The sequence below is a fragment of the Typopeltis vanoorti genome, chromosome 12 (genome assembly GCF_054136105.1).
Source record: "Typopeltis vanoorti isolate ZY-2024b chromosome 12, IOZ_Tvanoo_1.0, whole genome shotgun sequence".
Classification (NCBI taxonomy): domain Eukaryota; kingdom Metazoa; phylum Arthropoda; class Arachnida; order Uropygi; family Thelyphonidae; genus Typopeltis; species Typopeltis vanoorti.
This window is the reverse complement of record NC_143560.1, coordinates 127,297,779-127,312,227: the sequence shown is the minus strand read 5'-3', so window position 1 is coordinate 127,312,227 and position 14,449 is coordinate 127,297,779. Positions and strand designations below refer to the sequence as shown.

Sequence of the window (14,449 nt, the reverse complement as noted above, 5' to 3'; positions counted from 1 at the left end):
AGACTTCATAAAAACTAAATTAATATTGTAGACTATTCAGAAAAGGATATTGGGATAGTAACTGTAAATATTCTTCAGTCAGTCTGTTTCATAGAATAAAAATAATTTCTGGAAGGAAAATCACAGCCAGTTCTGTATGAGAATGATCAACTTATAAAAGTTCTTATAAAGCCCTTATAAAAGACCTTATAAAGGTTATTTTCATTACAGATTAGATTTGAATCCAGGTCTTTATAACCAAAGGATTAATCTTTGCCCTTTAATTTCAGCAGACCAGAGTTCTAGAAGCTACAGAAATGCTTATCTTCAATATTATCCAAGTTTTCAAGTACATTTGAGTTTGTCATGAATCCCAGCCAACCATATAAGGATACTGTTTAACCAATCAAAGCCTTGGTTGACACTATATTTGATAATGTCGTTTAAATGAACACAACCTGCTTAGCTAAATTCAAAATTCTTGTTGGATTTAGTAGGATGCACCAGGAAAGTAAGGAGTGAACAATGGATCAAACATCATATTCATTTCATCAGAATTATGCTGTCCTGATATTGTCAAAAAATTTATTGTTATCAATGAATGTTATCAGAGAAGTGGTTGAGGAATTGAAGGTTGGGAAAGTTATAAGAAATGATACTAAGTTTAGATCCTTCATGAGGATGTAAATACTCCAGTGTCCTAGACATATAAATGGGATTCACTTTAATTTGCTAAGAGCAATACTATATACAATGCCAATGAAAATGTGCTACAGGTGGACAATATTTGAAGATAATAACTGAAAGAAGGTTCAGGGACATGTTTCAAGAGTTGTAAGGAATTCACAGAACAGTGCTTAAAGGACAACTATTATAGATGATATGACACTAGATGAGCCTACGTAGCTCAGCAGTATAAACGAAGCCCTTTGGACAGAATGACCTGGATTCAATTCCCATCCATGACGTGAGGAACCTTTATCTGGTCTCTTTTGACGAAAGATGAGTTAGCCGATTTCATATGGAGGTAGGAGTTTTTTTCACCTGGAAACTTGGTTTTTTTGTCCCCAGAACATGCAAACCGGCCCCGTGAACACACATGGATTTCAGTCATGAATACATCCCAGCCATCTGCTAGTCCCAAGTCTGGATAAAATTGGTGGGGTTGGGAAAAGATGGTGAACTATCCTGAGAATCTCATCAGGAACACTTTGTGGGTAATGCCTACAAAGTCACCCAGGGTCAGAAATAACTGATAGGGAAACCACCACCACCACATGACACTAAATAAATACAGATGATGAGAGGAGATCTTGAGTTATAATACCACAACAATCGATCTAATAACCAAGACAGCTACTAAGTGACTAATGGGCAGGTAGAGTATACAGCGTGGATATGTCAGACAAAGGGATGATTCATGTCCTGAGCAGGACAAGATTTCATCATGCTACTCAGAACGGCACACAATTTAAAACTTATGAATCGTTTATTTCTGGAATTTTCCATTTAATATTTTTGGACCAGGGTTGACTGCAGGTAACCGAAATCACGGAAAACTAATCTGTGGATAAGGAAGGGGGGGGGGACTATTAATAGGATTTCTTTGGTGACATAATGGATAACTGCAGCACTTCTCTTGTCTGCTTTCAGTATTATACCTTACTTCTCCTGAGGTGATAAGGTGTTCTGCATTCTGTAAGAATGTATTACTTGGAGACAGATGTTTGTGTTCTTTATGATTCAAGTTATCTACCATTGCAGCTGTGAGCTTGTAGTAATGCAATGGCCACCCAACATTTTAAATAAATAGAATAAGTACTCAGTTTTTGAATATTTATAACAAAGACACACACTGAATATAGAATGGAGGAATATTATACTAGCAAAATACCTGAATCATATGCCACATAATCGTTTGACCCATCTCCAACAGGGGCATAAGTATATGCAACAAAATTGGCTGTAGATGATGGTGGCAGTGGTCCTCCAGTATAAGGAGAATAATCAGTTTGCCCATCTGGTGGTATATGTCTTGGAATTAACTTTGGAGGTGGAGTTGGTTTCATCTACGAAAAATATACGTCTATAAGCTATGAGAACTTAGTCGTAAAATCTAATATCATATCAAGATATTATGATCAATCAGGATTTCTATCACTTATACTGTTTATACAGTATCAAATAAGTTTCATTCGTATGATATAGTGATATCTAAATTACATATTTTGTTTATAGTGGTGCAAACCAGCTAAAACACTGTACAAGAAATGCTCAAACTTGTTTTTGTTTCTGCTATTAACCTGCAAAATCCATGCAGAGTTGAAGTAATTTGTTTTCATAAATAATATGAGTTACAAACCGCCAGAAAATTACCAACCAATAAAGCATGAAAGATAACTGAATTTATAAATAGTTTATACCTTACTGATATGACACTGTCCCTACAGCACACAACTCTCAGTCATGAATTTCTTTATTAAAAATATCTTTATATATTATAAGAGAGAACCAGAAGTCTGGTTGGCCAGGTGAGTAGCATATTCATTCTCAAACAACAGGCAGTTAGTTTGAATCTCTAGTGAACATTGATGTTTGAAATTGTCTTTAGTGGAAGATGAATTTCACTTCCCAGTGTGAGACCACTGCCCCACTTATTGGAGGCCTGAAGTGGTTTGAAAAAGTTCTGTGTTTGATCTAGAGTGGGGGTTCCAGATTATGAAAAATAGTGGAACTCGATTAGTTTCCCTCATGCTTTCCTACTTTCCTCTGAAAGCTGCTTATTAACATCGATTCACAATCTAACTTCATACCTAAGAACGTCAGCTTCCGTTTCATTCCATCTAAAATAAAAAGCGACATTTGTAGCAAATATTATACCCTTAATGTCATCTTTCCTCTCTCCCTCTTTTTCAAATATTTTTGTTGCCTCTACTGCTGTCCAAATGTTAGCAATAATTCTGAACTATCTGGCATTCTCTAATCCAATTTCTCTTAATCTTAATTGGAGATTTATGTTCACAACTCCGTTCTTGTTGTCTGGAATTGCAGACATGATATAGGAAATAACCTGAAAGGAAATATTCAGTTGTTTGCTAATGATGTGAAATTAGTTACAGTAATAGTTAATCAAGGTGATGTGGAGAGCTTGCAGGTGATTTAAATAGGCTGCCAGTATGGGAAAAAGTTAATGGGTATCAGTTTAATTGAGAAATGTAAAGCTATGCATTTTTGGATAAATAGATTACAAGCCATTATTATTATTATTATTATTATTATTATTAAACAAGACCTCATGGAGTCAAAGACTCATCTAGGAGGTCCTTTTATCTTACACACACATCTCATCATACCGGGTCTTAAACACATTCAAACTCCCTGCAGACACCACACTCTCAGGCAAGGCATTCCAATCATTCACAACTCTGCACGAAAAAAACCTGCCTCTCACTCCCCTACTCACACCCTCTTTATACAGTTTCCAGGGATGACCTCTGGTTCTCCCCTGATCTCCCACTATTCGCTGTAGAACTTCTCCACCATTGATCCTATAGCAACCCCTTACCAACTTGTAGGTCTCTATCATATCTCCCCTCTTCCTTCTCTCCACTAGTCTCTGCAAATTACATCTTTTCAATCTTTCCTCATACTCGACATTCCAGAGGTCAGAAACTACCTTAGTCAGTCGCCTTTGGACCCTTTCCAACATCTCTTCATCCTTCTGAAAACCAGGTGACCAAATCTGGGCACAATAGTCCATGTGTGGCCTAATCAAAGCCTTATACAATGGAACAAGAATCTCCCTACTTCTACATGTCAGTGTCCTCCTCATCATTCCCAGAAGTCTTTGTGTTGTCTTCACAATTTTGGCGATGTGACCCCTAAATTTTAGATCCTTATCCACTATCACTCCCAGATCTCTTATTTCCTCTACTTCCAACAATATATTTTCACCAAGCATAAATTCTGCATCCCATCTTTGTTTTCCAAATTTTAAAACCTTACATTTTGCAACATTGAACTCACATCCCCATTTGCTTGCCCAATCACTCAATTTATTCAAGTCTTCTTGCAAGGCCACAACATCTTCACTACTCTTTATGGTTCGTCCCAACTTTGCATCATCTGCAAACAACTGAATATCTCCATCCAAATCTTCGCCAATATCATTAATATACAAGTTAAATAGTAATGGCCCTAAAACAGATCCCTGAGGCACTCCACTAGTGACTTTCCTTTTCCTGGATATTGCACCCCCATACACAACTTGTTGATACCTATCAGATAGCCAGTCTCCAATCCAATGCACTAATCTAATATCCAACCCCATCTGCTCTAGTTTGACTGTCAACTTATCATGAGGCACTCTATCAAAAGCTTTTGCGAAATCCAAGTATATTATTGTGTATCCTTCTCCTCTGTCCAAGGAAGCAGTCACTTTATTGTAATAAGTAAGTAGATTACTAAAACACGACCTCCCTTTAGCAAATCCATGCTGTCCATCAAAGATTATACCATTGTTGTCAACCCAACTCTGGATCCTAGTTCTCACAAGCTTCTCCAACAACTTAACCACAACAGCTGACACACAGATAGGCCTATAGTTTGATGCTTGAGTTCGATCACCTCCTTTATGAAGTGGCACAATCTTGCCCTCCTTCCACTCTTTAGGGACTTGACCAAGTGCAAGACTCGTATTAAAAAAATATGTCAAGGCAGGTGTCAACTCTCTGGCACATTCCTTCAGAATACGCGGTGATATATTATCAAGTCCCACAGCCTTATTTACATCTAGTTTACTCAACTCCCCAAACACCTCTTGCTCACTTACAGTCAGTCTCTCCTCCCCATCATCAACTGCTCTTAATCTCTCCATGAAGTCACATTCACAAGATTGAAAGATCTTTATGAACTGCTCATTAAGTATCTCCACCACACATTCTGCAACAGCTGTCTTTATACCATTTCCTCCAATCAATGTCATCCTTCCATAATCATTCTTTCTTTTGCTGGCTACATATCGAAAGAACTCCCTAGGATTCTTTTTAGCTTCATTAGCTAACTGCTGTTCATACCTCTCTTTAGCTACTCTCACCAACCAAGTCACTCTCCTTGCCTGGTCTTTGTAGAACTCATGAAATTGGTTACTTCCACTTCTCTTATGCTGCCTCCACAATGCCCTTTTTCTCTGTATTGCATGCTTAATCTCTTTATTCATCCATCTCACACCTAACTTATTTAACCTTCTCACCCGTGGTATACATTTAGACATTGCATCCACTAAATATTTTTTGAAAATCCCCCAAGCTGCATTGATCTCTTTTCCAGCTAACTCCTCATTCCATGCTACATCTGCAAGCTGTCTCCTGAGCTCTTCATAATCACCCCCCTTGTAGTTCCACATATACCCTTTTTTCACAGGGGTCCTTGCACTGCTGGCAACCACCCAAGTAATCACCTCATGGTCACTTTCGCCAATTGGTGGATGATTTGATACCTCATTGATAATTACATCCTCCGATGAGATGACCAAATCCAAGACCCTTAATCCTCTTGTGCCCTCTGTTACATACTGTCTGAGGTAGTTATCCCTCAAAAACTCAAGAAACTCATTTTCTTTACTTCCAGTTGCTATCTCTTCATTCCAATCTATATTGCCATAATTAAAATCACCCATAATGATCATCCTTTTCTTATTTGCTTGGCTTATTTGACTATACATTTCACTATCACCACCATCCACATTACCAGGTCTATAACAACATCCCACCAAGTATTTGAATCTATTCACCTCTATCTCACACCATACTGCCTCAAAACCACTGGCCCCATTTCCCCCTTGCATCTCTACCTTGTATGGACATAACTCTTTCTCTATCATCAATAGCACTCCCCCTCCCTTTTTACCCCTTCTATCCTCACGAAACACATCATACCTTTCCATCTCTATTCCTGTCAGGATGTCATCCTCATCTAACCATGTCTCACTTATTCCGACAATCTCTGGGTGCACAGACGCAATTAGTGCAACCATTTCATCCGCCTTGTTTCTTATACTTCTAGCATTGGTATACAAACACAACAACTCATTTCTGGATCTACAGCTAGTTCCACTGATACCACTCACTCGATGTGATCTCTCCATGCTGGACTGGGGCCATTTCCCTTTCTGCTTCTTCATTTTAGAACCCTTTGCAATTCCATCTGTTTCCTTTTGATCCCTGATCATCCCATTACTTTCCTGCCTACACATTCTCTCACCTCCTCTTGGAGCATCCACCTTTCTCACGCTGTGTATCCCTGTCCACCCTGAGCCTCCCCGTTTCCCTGTTCCTCTTGCACACCCATTCTCTCATTATCTATACTCATACCACTCACTTCCACATTCATTTCCACTCCTTCAATCTCTCCTGTCTTACTCTCCTGCTCTTCCACATCACTCCCCTCTCGATCTGATTCATTCTCTCTATTCACTTCTCTACCTTCCAGCAGCAGTCTCTCCAAGCGACTCACACCATAACCACTCAGATGCAGTCCATCGCTCCCATACAGCTCACTTCGTCCCTCAAACTCATTCCACACATTAACAAACTGTACTCCCATCTCCTCACACATTTCAGCCAGAATATCATTCATAATCCTTGCTCTCCGCCTCATTTCACCACAATCATACCTAGGCAACACACTGACCACCCTTCCTGTCACACTATTCTCCTTTATCTTTCCAAGCAGTCTCCTGACATTCATTCTGACATGCTCCTTGTTCTCTCTCAAATCATTCGTACCAATTAATACAATTAACTCTTTTGCTCGTTCCCGCCTCATATTCAATGCCTCAATCACTCTACTCATTTTACCGCCTGGAAAACATACCTTGTGCATTTTATCCTCTAGCACACCTTTAATAATGGAGTCACCATACAATGCCACTCGCTCATCTTTTGTTAACTCTTTCATGCCATCATGATTTATTTTAATAGTTTTGACCTGCATTCTCTTAATTTCATTCCGCATCCATTTCATTTCTTGCTTCATCCAATCCAATTCACCTTCTGAACCTCGCGACACATTCACTCTATCATTAAATCTTTCTAACTTTCTAACTCTCGACCCTCTCTTCTCACTTTCCCTCTCATTCATCCTTCTTTGTTTCCGTACTTTCGGTCCAACATACGTCCAACTTTCACTGTCATTCTTCTCACTTTCACTCTCACATATCTTTCTTTGTTTCCGTACTTCCGGACTAACATGCGTCCAACTTTCGCTATCATTCTTCTCACTTTTACTGTCATTCATCTTTCTTTGGTTCAGTACTTTCGTTCCAACATGCGTCCAACTTTCGCCATCAGTCATTCTTTTTTCGCAATCATTCATTCTTTCGATTTTTTTTTACTTGCGATTTCTGCACCACGCCATTTCTACTTTCATTCGTTCTCTCAATTTCGTTTCTTTCCGCCTCACTTTCGTCCCTTTTAACATCCGTTACGGTTGTCAAATCGCTCTTTTTCTTTTTTCCTGATTTTTTAACATTTTTTTTTAACATTTTTGGATAAATAGATTACAAGCCATGTATTACATGATGGCACAGCTCCAGAAAATAGAACAAGCTAGATCAGGGCTGTCCAACCTTATGTAATCTGAGAGATGCTTAAAAAAAAAAAAAAAAAAGATTTATCTGAAGGCCACATCCAGAATAATAAATACGGTACATATCCTTAGTTGCTCTGTGTTGAGTATAAAGCACTATAATAAGAGTAGTGTCTGTTAATTTGTGTGTGTGTGTGTGTGTGTGTGTGTGTGTGTGTGTGTGTGTGTGTGTGTGTGTGTGTGTGTGTGTGTGTGTGTGTGTGTGTGTGTGTTCTTCTAGCCAGTTTGTATGTTTTGTGGGATAAAAAGCAAAGTTTCTGAGAGGAAAAACTCTTCCCCTTCCTCTCAAAACTAGCTAACTCACCTTCAGTTTAAAGACTCTTTATAAAGTTATCCTAGGTGGGATTTGAATTCAGATCTTTCCAACCAAACAGCATCAATGATACCAACTGAGTTAAGGATGGATTTCAACTGGAAGCTCTCTGCAACTCAGTTATCAACAACTACAGATACGGAGATATTCGCTATCAGCCAATGATTTCTCCCAAATTTCTTGACATCTCAACAGATTAACAAACAATTCCAACCACTTTCCAATCAATGATAATCTCTTCCTCAATAATGATCCTTATACACATACTGTACACAAATTGTATAATTGTCTAGCAAATCACATCACAACCTGACAATGATTTCTTCTCCCATGCATATCCATATGTTATAAGAATGGGAAGTGAAAGGATTTTAATTAATTTCAAGTTATTTTATAAATTTGTAAGTTTTATTCTTCAGTATCATTTATATTATTGACCTCAATCTTCGATATTAATTATCTGCAATTAATGCATCCCTGAAAAATTTTATGGATAGGACAACCTTCACTCTCTATTCCTCTTTAAATTCTCATCCATCATCTAAACCTTGGTTCTCAAAGAAAGAACATGCCAAGCATATCCAAGATGAGAATCAAGCATACTATAAGAGCTGGCTTAAAATACAATATACAGTTTCTTTTTCTACTATATTGCCTTTTCTACTGGCCAACAGCAGATGAAATAAATAAATAAACCGCCCTATGATTTTTCAAGGATAAAAACATGAGCAGCTTTCTGTTTTTTATCATTTAATTATTCTACCTCTGATATTAATTCCTTAATGACAATTTTAGAAGAATTAATGAATTAACAATTAATGAACAGAAGATGTAAGTGGAAGTGGCACTTGCATCTTCTGCGCTAGGCCACCCAAAGATAGACTTCAGTTCAAGTCTAGTCTCAGACAGGAGGAACTTTTTCTAAGCCTATCTTCGACTGGTTGGTTCCAAAGTTAGTTGATCTCTGGCATGGGCAAGTGGGTTTATCATCCCATAAACTCAAGAAAATTGACCATAGAACCCACATTAATTCAGACAGTAACATATCCTGTTAGAGTTAGGTACCAAGAGATGGCAGCCCTTGTTTGCCAGTCTCTTCTTCAGTAGCAGCTTATAATTAGCGATAGTCACAGGCCAGCTATCTCTGATTGGATTGGCTGCCAATAGAGATTGAACTGCCCACTCAGTCTCCAAAAGGTAGAGAGGGTTAAAAGGCCTTGCCCTACTCCCTATAAGTGAATAAAAAGATGTTAGCTTATTATTTTTATTATTATATTTCCCATGCACATCCACATGTTATAAGAATACAAAGTGGAATGATTTTAATTCATTTATGTTATTTTGCAAAATTTATAAATCTGTACATTTTATTCTTTATACCTTGTTTACTGCTTCACTCAGAATTTACTGTATCAGAAACTTTTCAATATTTTAACATTTTGCTTTATATATTATTTATTTTGTTGTTTATAAGAGATATAAAAATGAATATCATGTGGATTAATCTATTTCTAAATATGATATGAGATCAATCTTATCAATAAATTTATTTACTGCAGTTAACAATATTTGGCATCTTTTATTTTTTCAAATCAGTGCAACGGAACAGGATATTTTATTCTGGTTCCTTTACTGTGATGAAAATATTGCAGAAATTCTTTTCTCACTATTTTAAAATGCATCATTATCATCAATTTCTTAATGTGTACCGTCAAGGAGTGTGTTTTTAAAATGCCTGTGTTGAATATAATTATGCTTTATTAACAGAGTTCAGTAGAGAATATAAGGACTTATATGTTGAGTTTTAAGAAGCTGAAAGATAAATTATTTTAGAAAATAATTAGCCATAATTGATTTAATTTTTCAGAAATACTTTTTATGAGTGTTTGTTTTCTTGTAACAGTCAATTGTTTATTTATGTGCTGGTTAAAGGCTATTAGTTCTGTTATAAGTATACTGTACTGCACAATCATGACACCAATGCACAGAACGACAGCTGGCAATTTCAATATGCATGCTTTTGCTTGCTGCAGCATGTGCAAGATGTACTCTGCTTGGAAAGAAATCGACAGACACCATAGTACGAGTAACAAACAACCATGGCACCCACCTTAACCACGTTTGATATTACATTCAAATATGTGATGGATACGAAGCTTATGAGGATGCGTATTTGATCCATAATGGACGGTAAAGTGGTTAATAAAACGTAGGCCCTCCATTTGCTGCAATGACTGCAGCAATCCTAAAGGACATACTTTCCACAAGTGTACAATAGCAATCAGTTGGAATTTTTGGACCACATTATGGAAAATTATGTGGACAACTACCGTGTTAGAGCAAAACTTTAGTTTAATATAAACCAAAATGAACACTCAACATTTTGCCCTTCATATCAAGGTCATCTTTTGGAGCATACACATATATACAGAGAAACAAGCTGCACTACAATCTACATGGTTTGCTAAAGTTACTGACCAACTGTTGCAACAATTATTGGCCTGACCTCTGGTGAAAAAAAAAAAAAAAAAAAAAAACCTTTACATCAAAGCTAGAGGCTTATTATTATCATTATCTATTAGGTTACAAAATTAAATTGGGATGGAGAGCAATATGTTTAGCTTGGTATCTTTAACACACACACACACACACACACACACATATATATATACACATATATATATATATATATATATATATATATATATACCAAAGTAGGGATCAATTTGGGGTAGGGTGTTGAGAGCATGATCTGAGAGGCCTGCTTCACCAAAAATTGTTATATTTAATGTGTCTTTTATATTCTTTTTTAAGTATAGGGATTGTATGTCCAGTTTCACCAATATAAGGCAAGTTAAAAGTGCAGTAGATGCAATAAACTCCAGGATGTGACAATGGGAGGAGAGGATCCTTAGAGTTTATTGCATCTACTGCACATCACATAGTTTTATATATATATATATATAAACATGTCTCTCTCCAGCCCAATTTAATTTTGTAACCTAATAGATAATAACAGGACTCTAGCTTTGATGTAGTAAAGGTTTTTTTTTCACCAGAGGTCAGGCCAATAATTGTTGTAACAGTTGGTCAGTAACTTTAGCAAACCATGTAGATTGTAGTGCAGCTTGTTTCTCTGTATATATGTGTATGCTCCAGATGATGACATTGATACGAAGGTCAAAACGTAGAGTGTTTATTTTGGTTTATTTATTATTATTCAGGCCTCCATGGAGTCAAAAGACTCATTGTGGGAGGTCCTTCCTAAGAACATAAAGTCTGTCAAGACTCATCGAGAGGAGGTCCAGCCCCTAAGAAACACAAAGTCTATCATACCACTCCTTAAACTCATTGACCGTTCTCACTCTCACCACTCCATCAGGCAATGCATTCCACGGTTCAACCACCCTCCATGCAAAGAAACCACTCCTCACCCTCTTGCTCACAGTTTCCTTTCGTAACTTCCAGGGATGGCCTCTTGTCATCATTCCTTCCTGCTGTTCAACCAAGTGAAAGAACTCCCCAGTATCAACCCTGTAACACCTCTCAACAGTTTAAAAGTCTCAATCATATCACCTCTCCTTCTATCCACCAAACTCTGCAGTCCACATTCCCTCAGCCGATCCTCATAACCAAAATTGTACAGTCCTGAAACCATCTTTGTCATCCGTCTTTGTACCCTTTCCACAATTAATTTATCCCCTTCAAATCCTGGAGACCAAATCTGAGAACAATAGTCTAAGTGTGGTCTGATCAGAGACTTATACAACGGAATGATAACCCTTTTATCTCTGCAGGTCAGTGTCCTTCTCATAATTGCAGAAATCCTCTGTGTTACCTTCACCACCTTTGCAATATGTCCCCTAAATTTCAGGTTTCTATCAATCATCAACCCCAGATCTCTTGTCTCCCCTAATTCCTCCAGTATAACTCCTCCCATAGAGTATGCATATTAAAGTTTTGCTCTAACACAGTAGTTGTCTCCATAATTTTCCATAATGTATTCTGATCACCATGTAAGCATGAAAGAAAGGAATTTTGGACCATTTTTTCTGTAGGCATGTAATTAGGCCCTAGACTATTGTAGCGGTGGATGTTCCTTGATCTCATTTGAAGCTCCAGTTCATCCCACTCCAGTTCAAATAGGGTTGAGATCAGGGATAAGTGGATGCCAGTCAAGTGATGTGATGTTCATGTCCAAACCATGCAGTTACAGCAGCAGCCTTATGACATGGTGCATTGTCTTGCTGAATGAAACAATGGTAAGTTTCTTGGAAATGCTACAAAGTAGGAAGCATTACATTCTCCAAAATGTTCAGATACCTCTCTGAATTCAATGTTCGTGGTATCACAAACAGAGGTCCAAGGTCAAACCAGGGAAAAACAGGACCATACCATCACACTGCCACCTCCAAATTTCATAGTTGGGATTATGTACTCTGGTATGAGATGTTCACCAGACATCTGCCACACCCACACCTATCCATCTGCTCAGTAGAGGATGTAGTGTGATTCTTTGCTCCATAAAACAGCTTTCCAATCTTCCACATCCCATTGTACACGTTCCTTGCACTACTGAAGATGAGCTGCATGTTGGTTTGAGAAAAGTGGAGCTTACATATTGTGGTTTTGCCATGGAAACCCAAGTTGTGAGCCTTGGTTCTGAATGTTTTTGTGTAGATTCATGCTCCAGTTGATGCCCGGAACTCCACATTCAACTTATCGGCCAACGAATGGTGGTTTTACATATTACCCTTTGTTGCAACCTATGGTCATGTTCAGGGAGCGTGATGAGTTGTCCACTGTGGGTAGCAGAGTAGCACTTTCAATTGACTCCCTATGCTTCTATCTCAGTATGGTATCACCAATTGTTGAACTGGGATGACCCAATTTGTCAACAATTTGCCGAATAGACCAGCCTGCAACATGGCATCCTATCACAATGCTTCTTTTCAAACTCTGTCAGGTCCCTTCTCGCAGCCATTTCACTTGGACACAGTTGCACTGACTTGGGTGCATCATAATCCTCCAATTCATACCAGCCACAAACATGTGACTCGGTACATGGCACAATGCATCTTGTGCCATGTACCTGTCTATGGGGATGAAAACTGACTTCTTTCCAAGCAGTGCATTTGCTTCATGGAGTGAGATTTGGGTAAGAAAGTGAAACCAGTGAGCATGCTTGTTGCTGCAAGTAAAGTGCAGTAAGTGAGGATGAATGCATGATGTATACATGATAGCAAGAATGAAATGACAGAAAATGTGAAGAATGACTAGATGATAATGAGAATGAGAAAGAGAGAGAGGGAGAGAGAGAGAACATGCTTATGTGAAGTTCTCCACAGAAAAAATGTGGGATAGAATGGTTAGAGAAACACCTGTTGGATGGTATTTCATATAAGCAAAAGATGGGAAGATGCAAAGGTTGAGAAAGGGGTGGATGTGAGAAAAAAGAAAGCATAGTATGAAAGAGCAAAAGAGAGAGAATATGAATCAAATTTTGTCTGGTGATTCTATAGTAAGGACTGCTCAAATAGAGCAGGAGGAAATTGTGTTTTCCTGGGGCCAAGATTAAGGAGGTTAGTGTTGCTATAGAGAGGCAGAGTGAAAGAAAAAGAGATGATTATCTTGGCTGGTACTAATGATCTAGCAGGGAACAAGTGTCATATATGAGAAGATGTGAAAGAGAAGAGTAAGAAACTAAAACCTAAATCTGCTGCCATAGTATGATACAGCTGAGTTGAGAAAACAGTTATGATTGCAAATGAGACAATGTGCAGGTTGTGCAGGAGGAATGGTATAGAGTTTGTAGATGTGTTGTGCGAGTTTGATGGACAGAAAGACTTATATTAAGACAGATGGTTTGCATTTGAATGGATTCTGAGTTGAGAAAATATCATTCAGTGAGAATTTGGAAATGCAGAATAAGGAAAACTAGAATTGTTGGGGGGGGGGGGTGGATTGGAGGTAAGTGTAGGCACAGGCAACTTACACTTAAGTAAGTAGGAAAATGATTACATGATATTGAATGATGTTGTTCCCAAGATTTTTAACACAAAGTGTAAAGGAATGTTGTGGGTATGAATGGGGTAATGCAGTTTATGTATACTAATACTAGAAGTATTTGGAATAAGGAAGAGAAGTTTTAGTTGAACTTAGCCAAACATTATAGGCATTAGTGAGACTGGGTTGATGGACGATGACAGAATTCATCAGTGTAGAATGCAAGGGATATAGTATACTCAGAGAGAACAGAATAGATGGAGGGAGTTTTACTAATGAGAGCAGAAGTACATCAGGAGGACAGGGACACAGAGAACGGTTAATCCGAGGTTATCTGATATTAGAAACCAACAGGATAAAATTGGTTCCTGCTATAGATTGGAGATATGAAGGAATAATATAAATGGCATGCATTGACAAATTAACACAATGAGTGCAGATCAAGTAATTATTATGGAGGACTCCAACTGTGAGAACATAGACCAGAAGAAGGAATAGTCACAG

The 14,449-nt window shown here is 38.0% G+C and overlaps 1 protein-coding gene across 1 annotated transcript in view; it reads right to left on the bottom strand.

Annotated features, from left to right (window-relative positions):
* Positions 1–14,449, bottom strand: part of LOC150101218 (catenin delta-2-like) — a 728,964-nt gene that overhangs the window by 445,111 nt on the left and 269,404 nt on the right. The window contains exon 6 of the mRNA XM_090401243.1: positions 1,874–2,048. Coding sequence (XP_090257369.1) covers positions 1,874–2,048 — 175 coding nt within the window. The remainder of the gene's footprint in view (positions 1–1,873; positions 2,049–14,449) is intronic.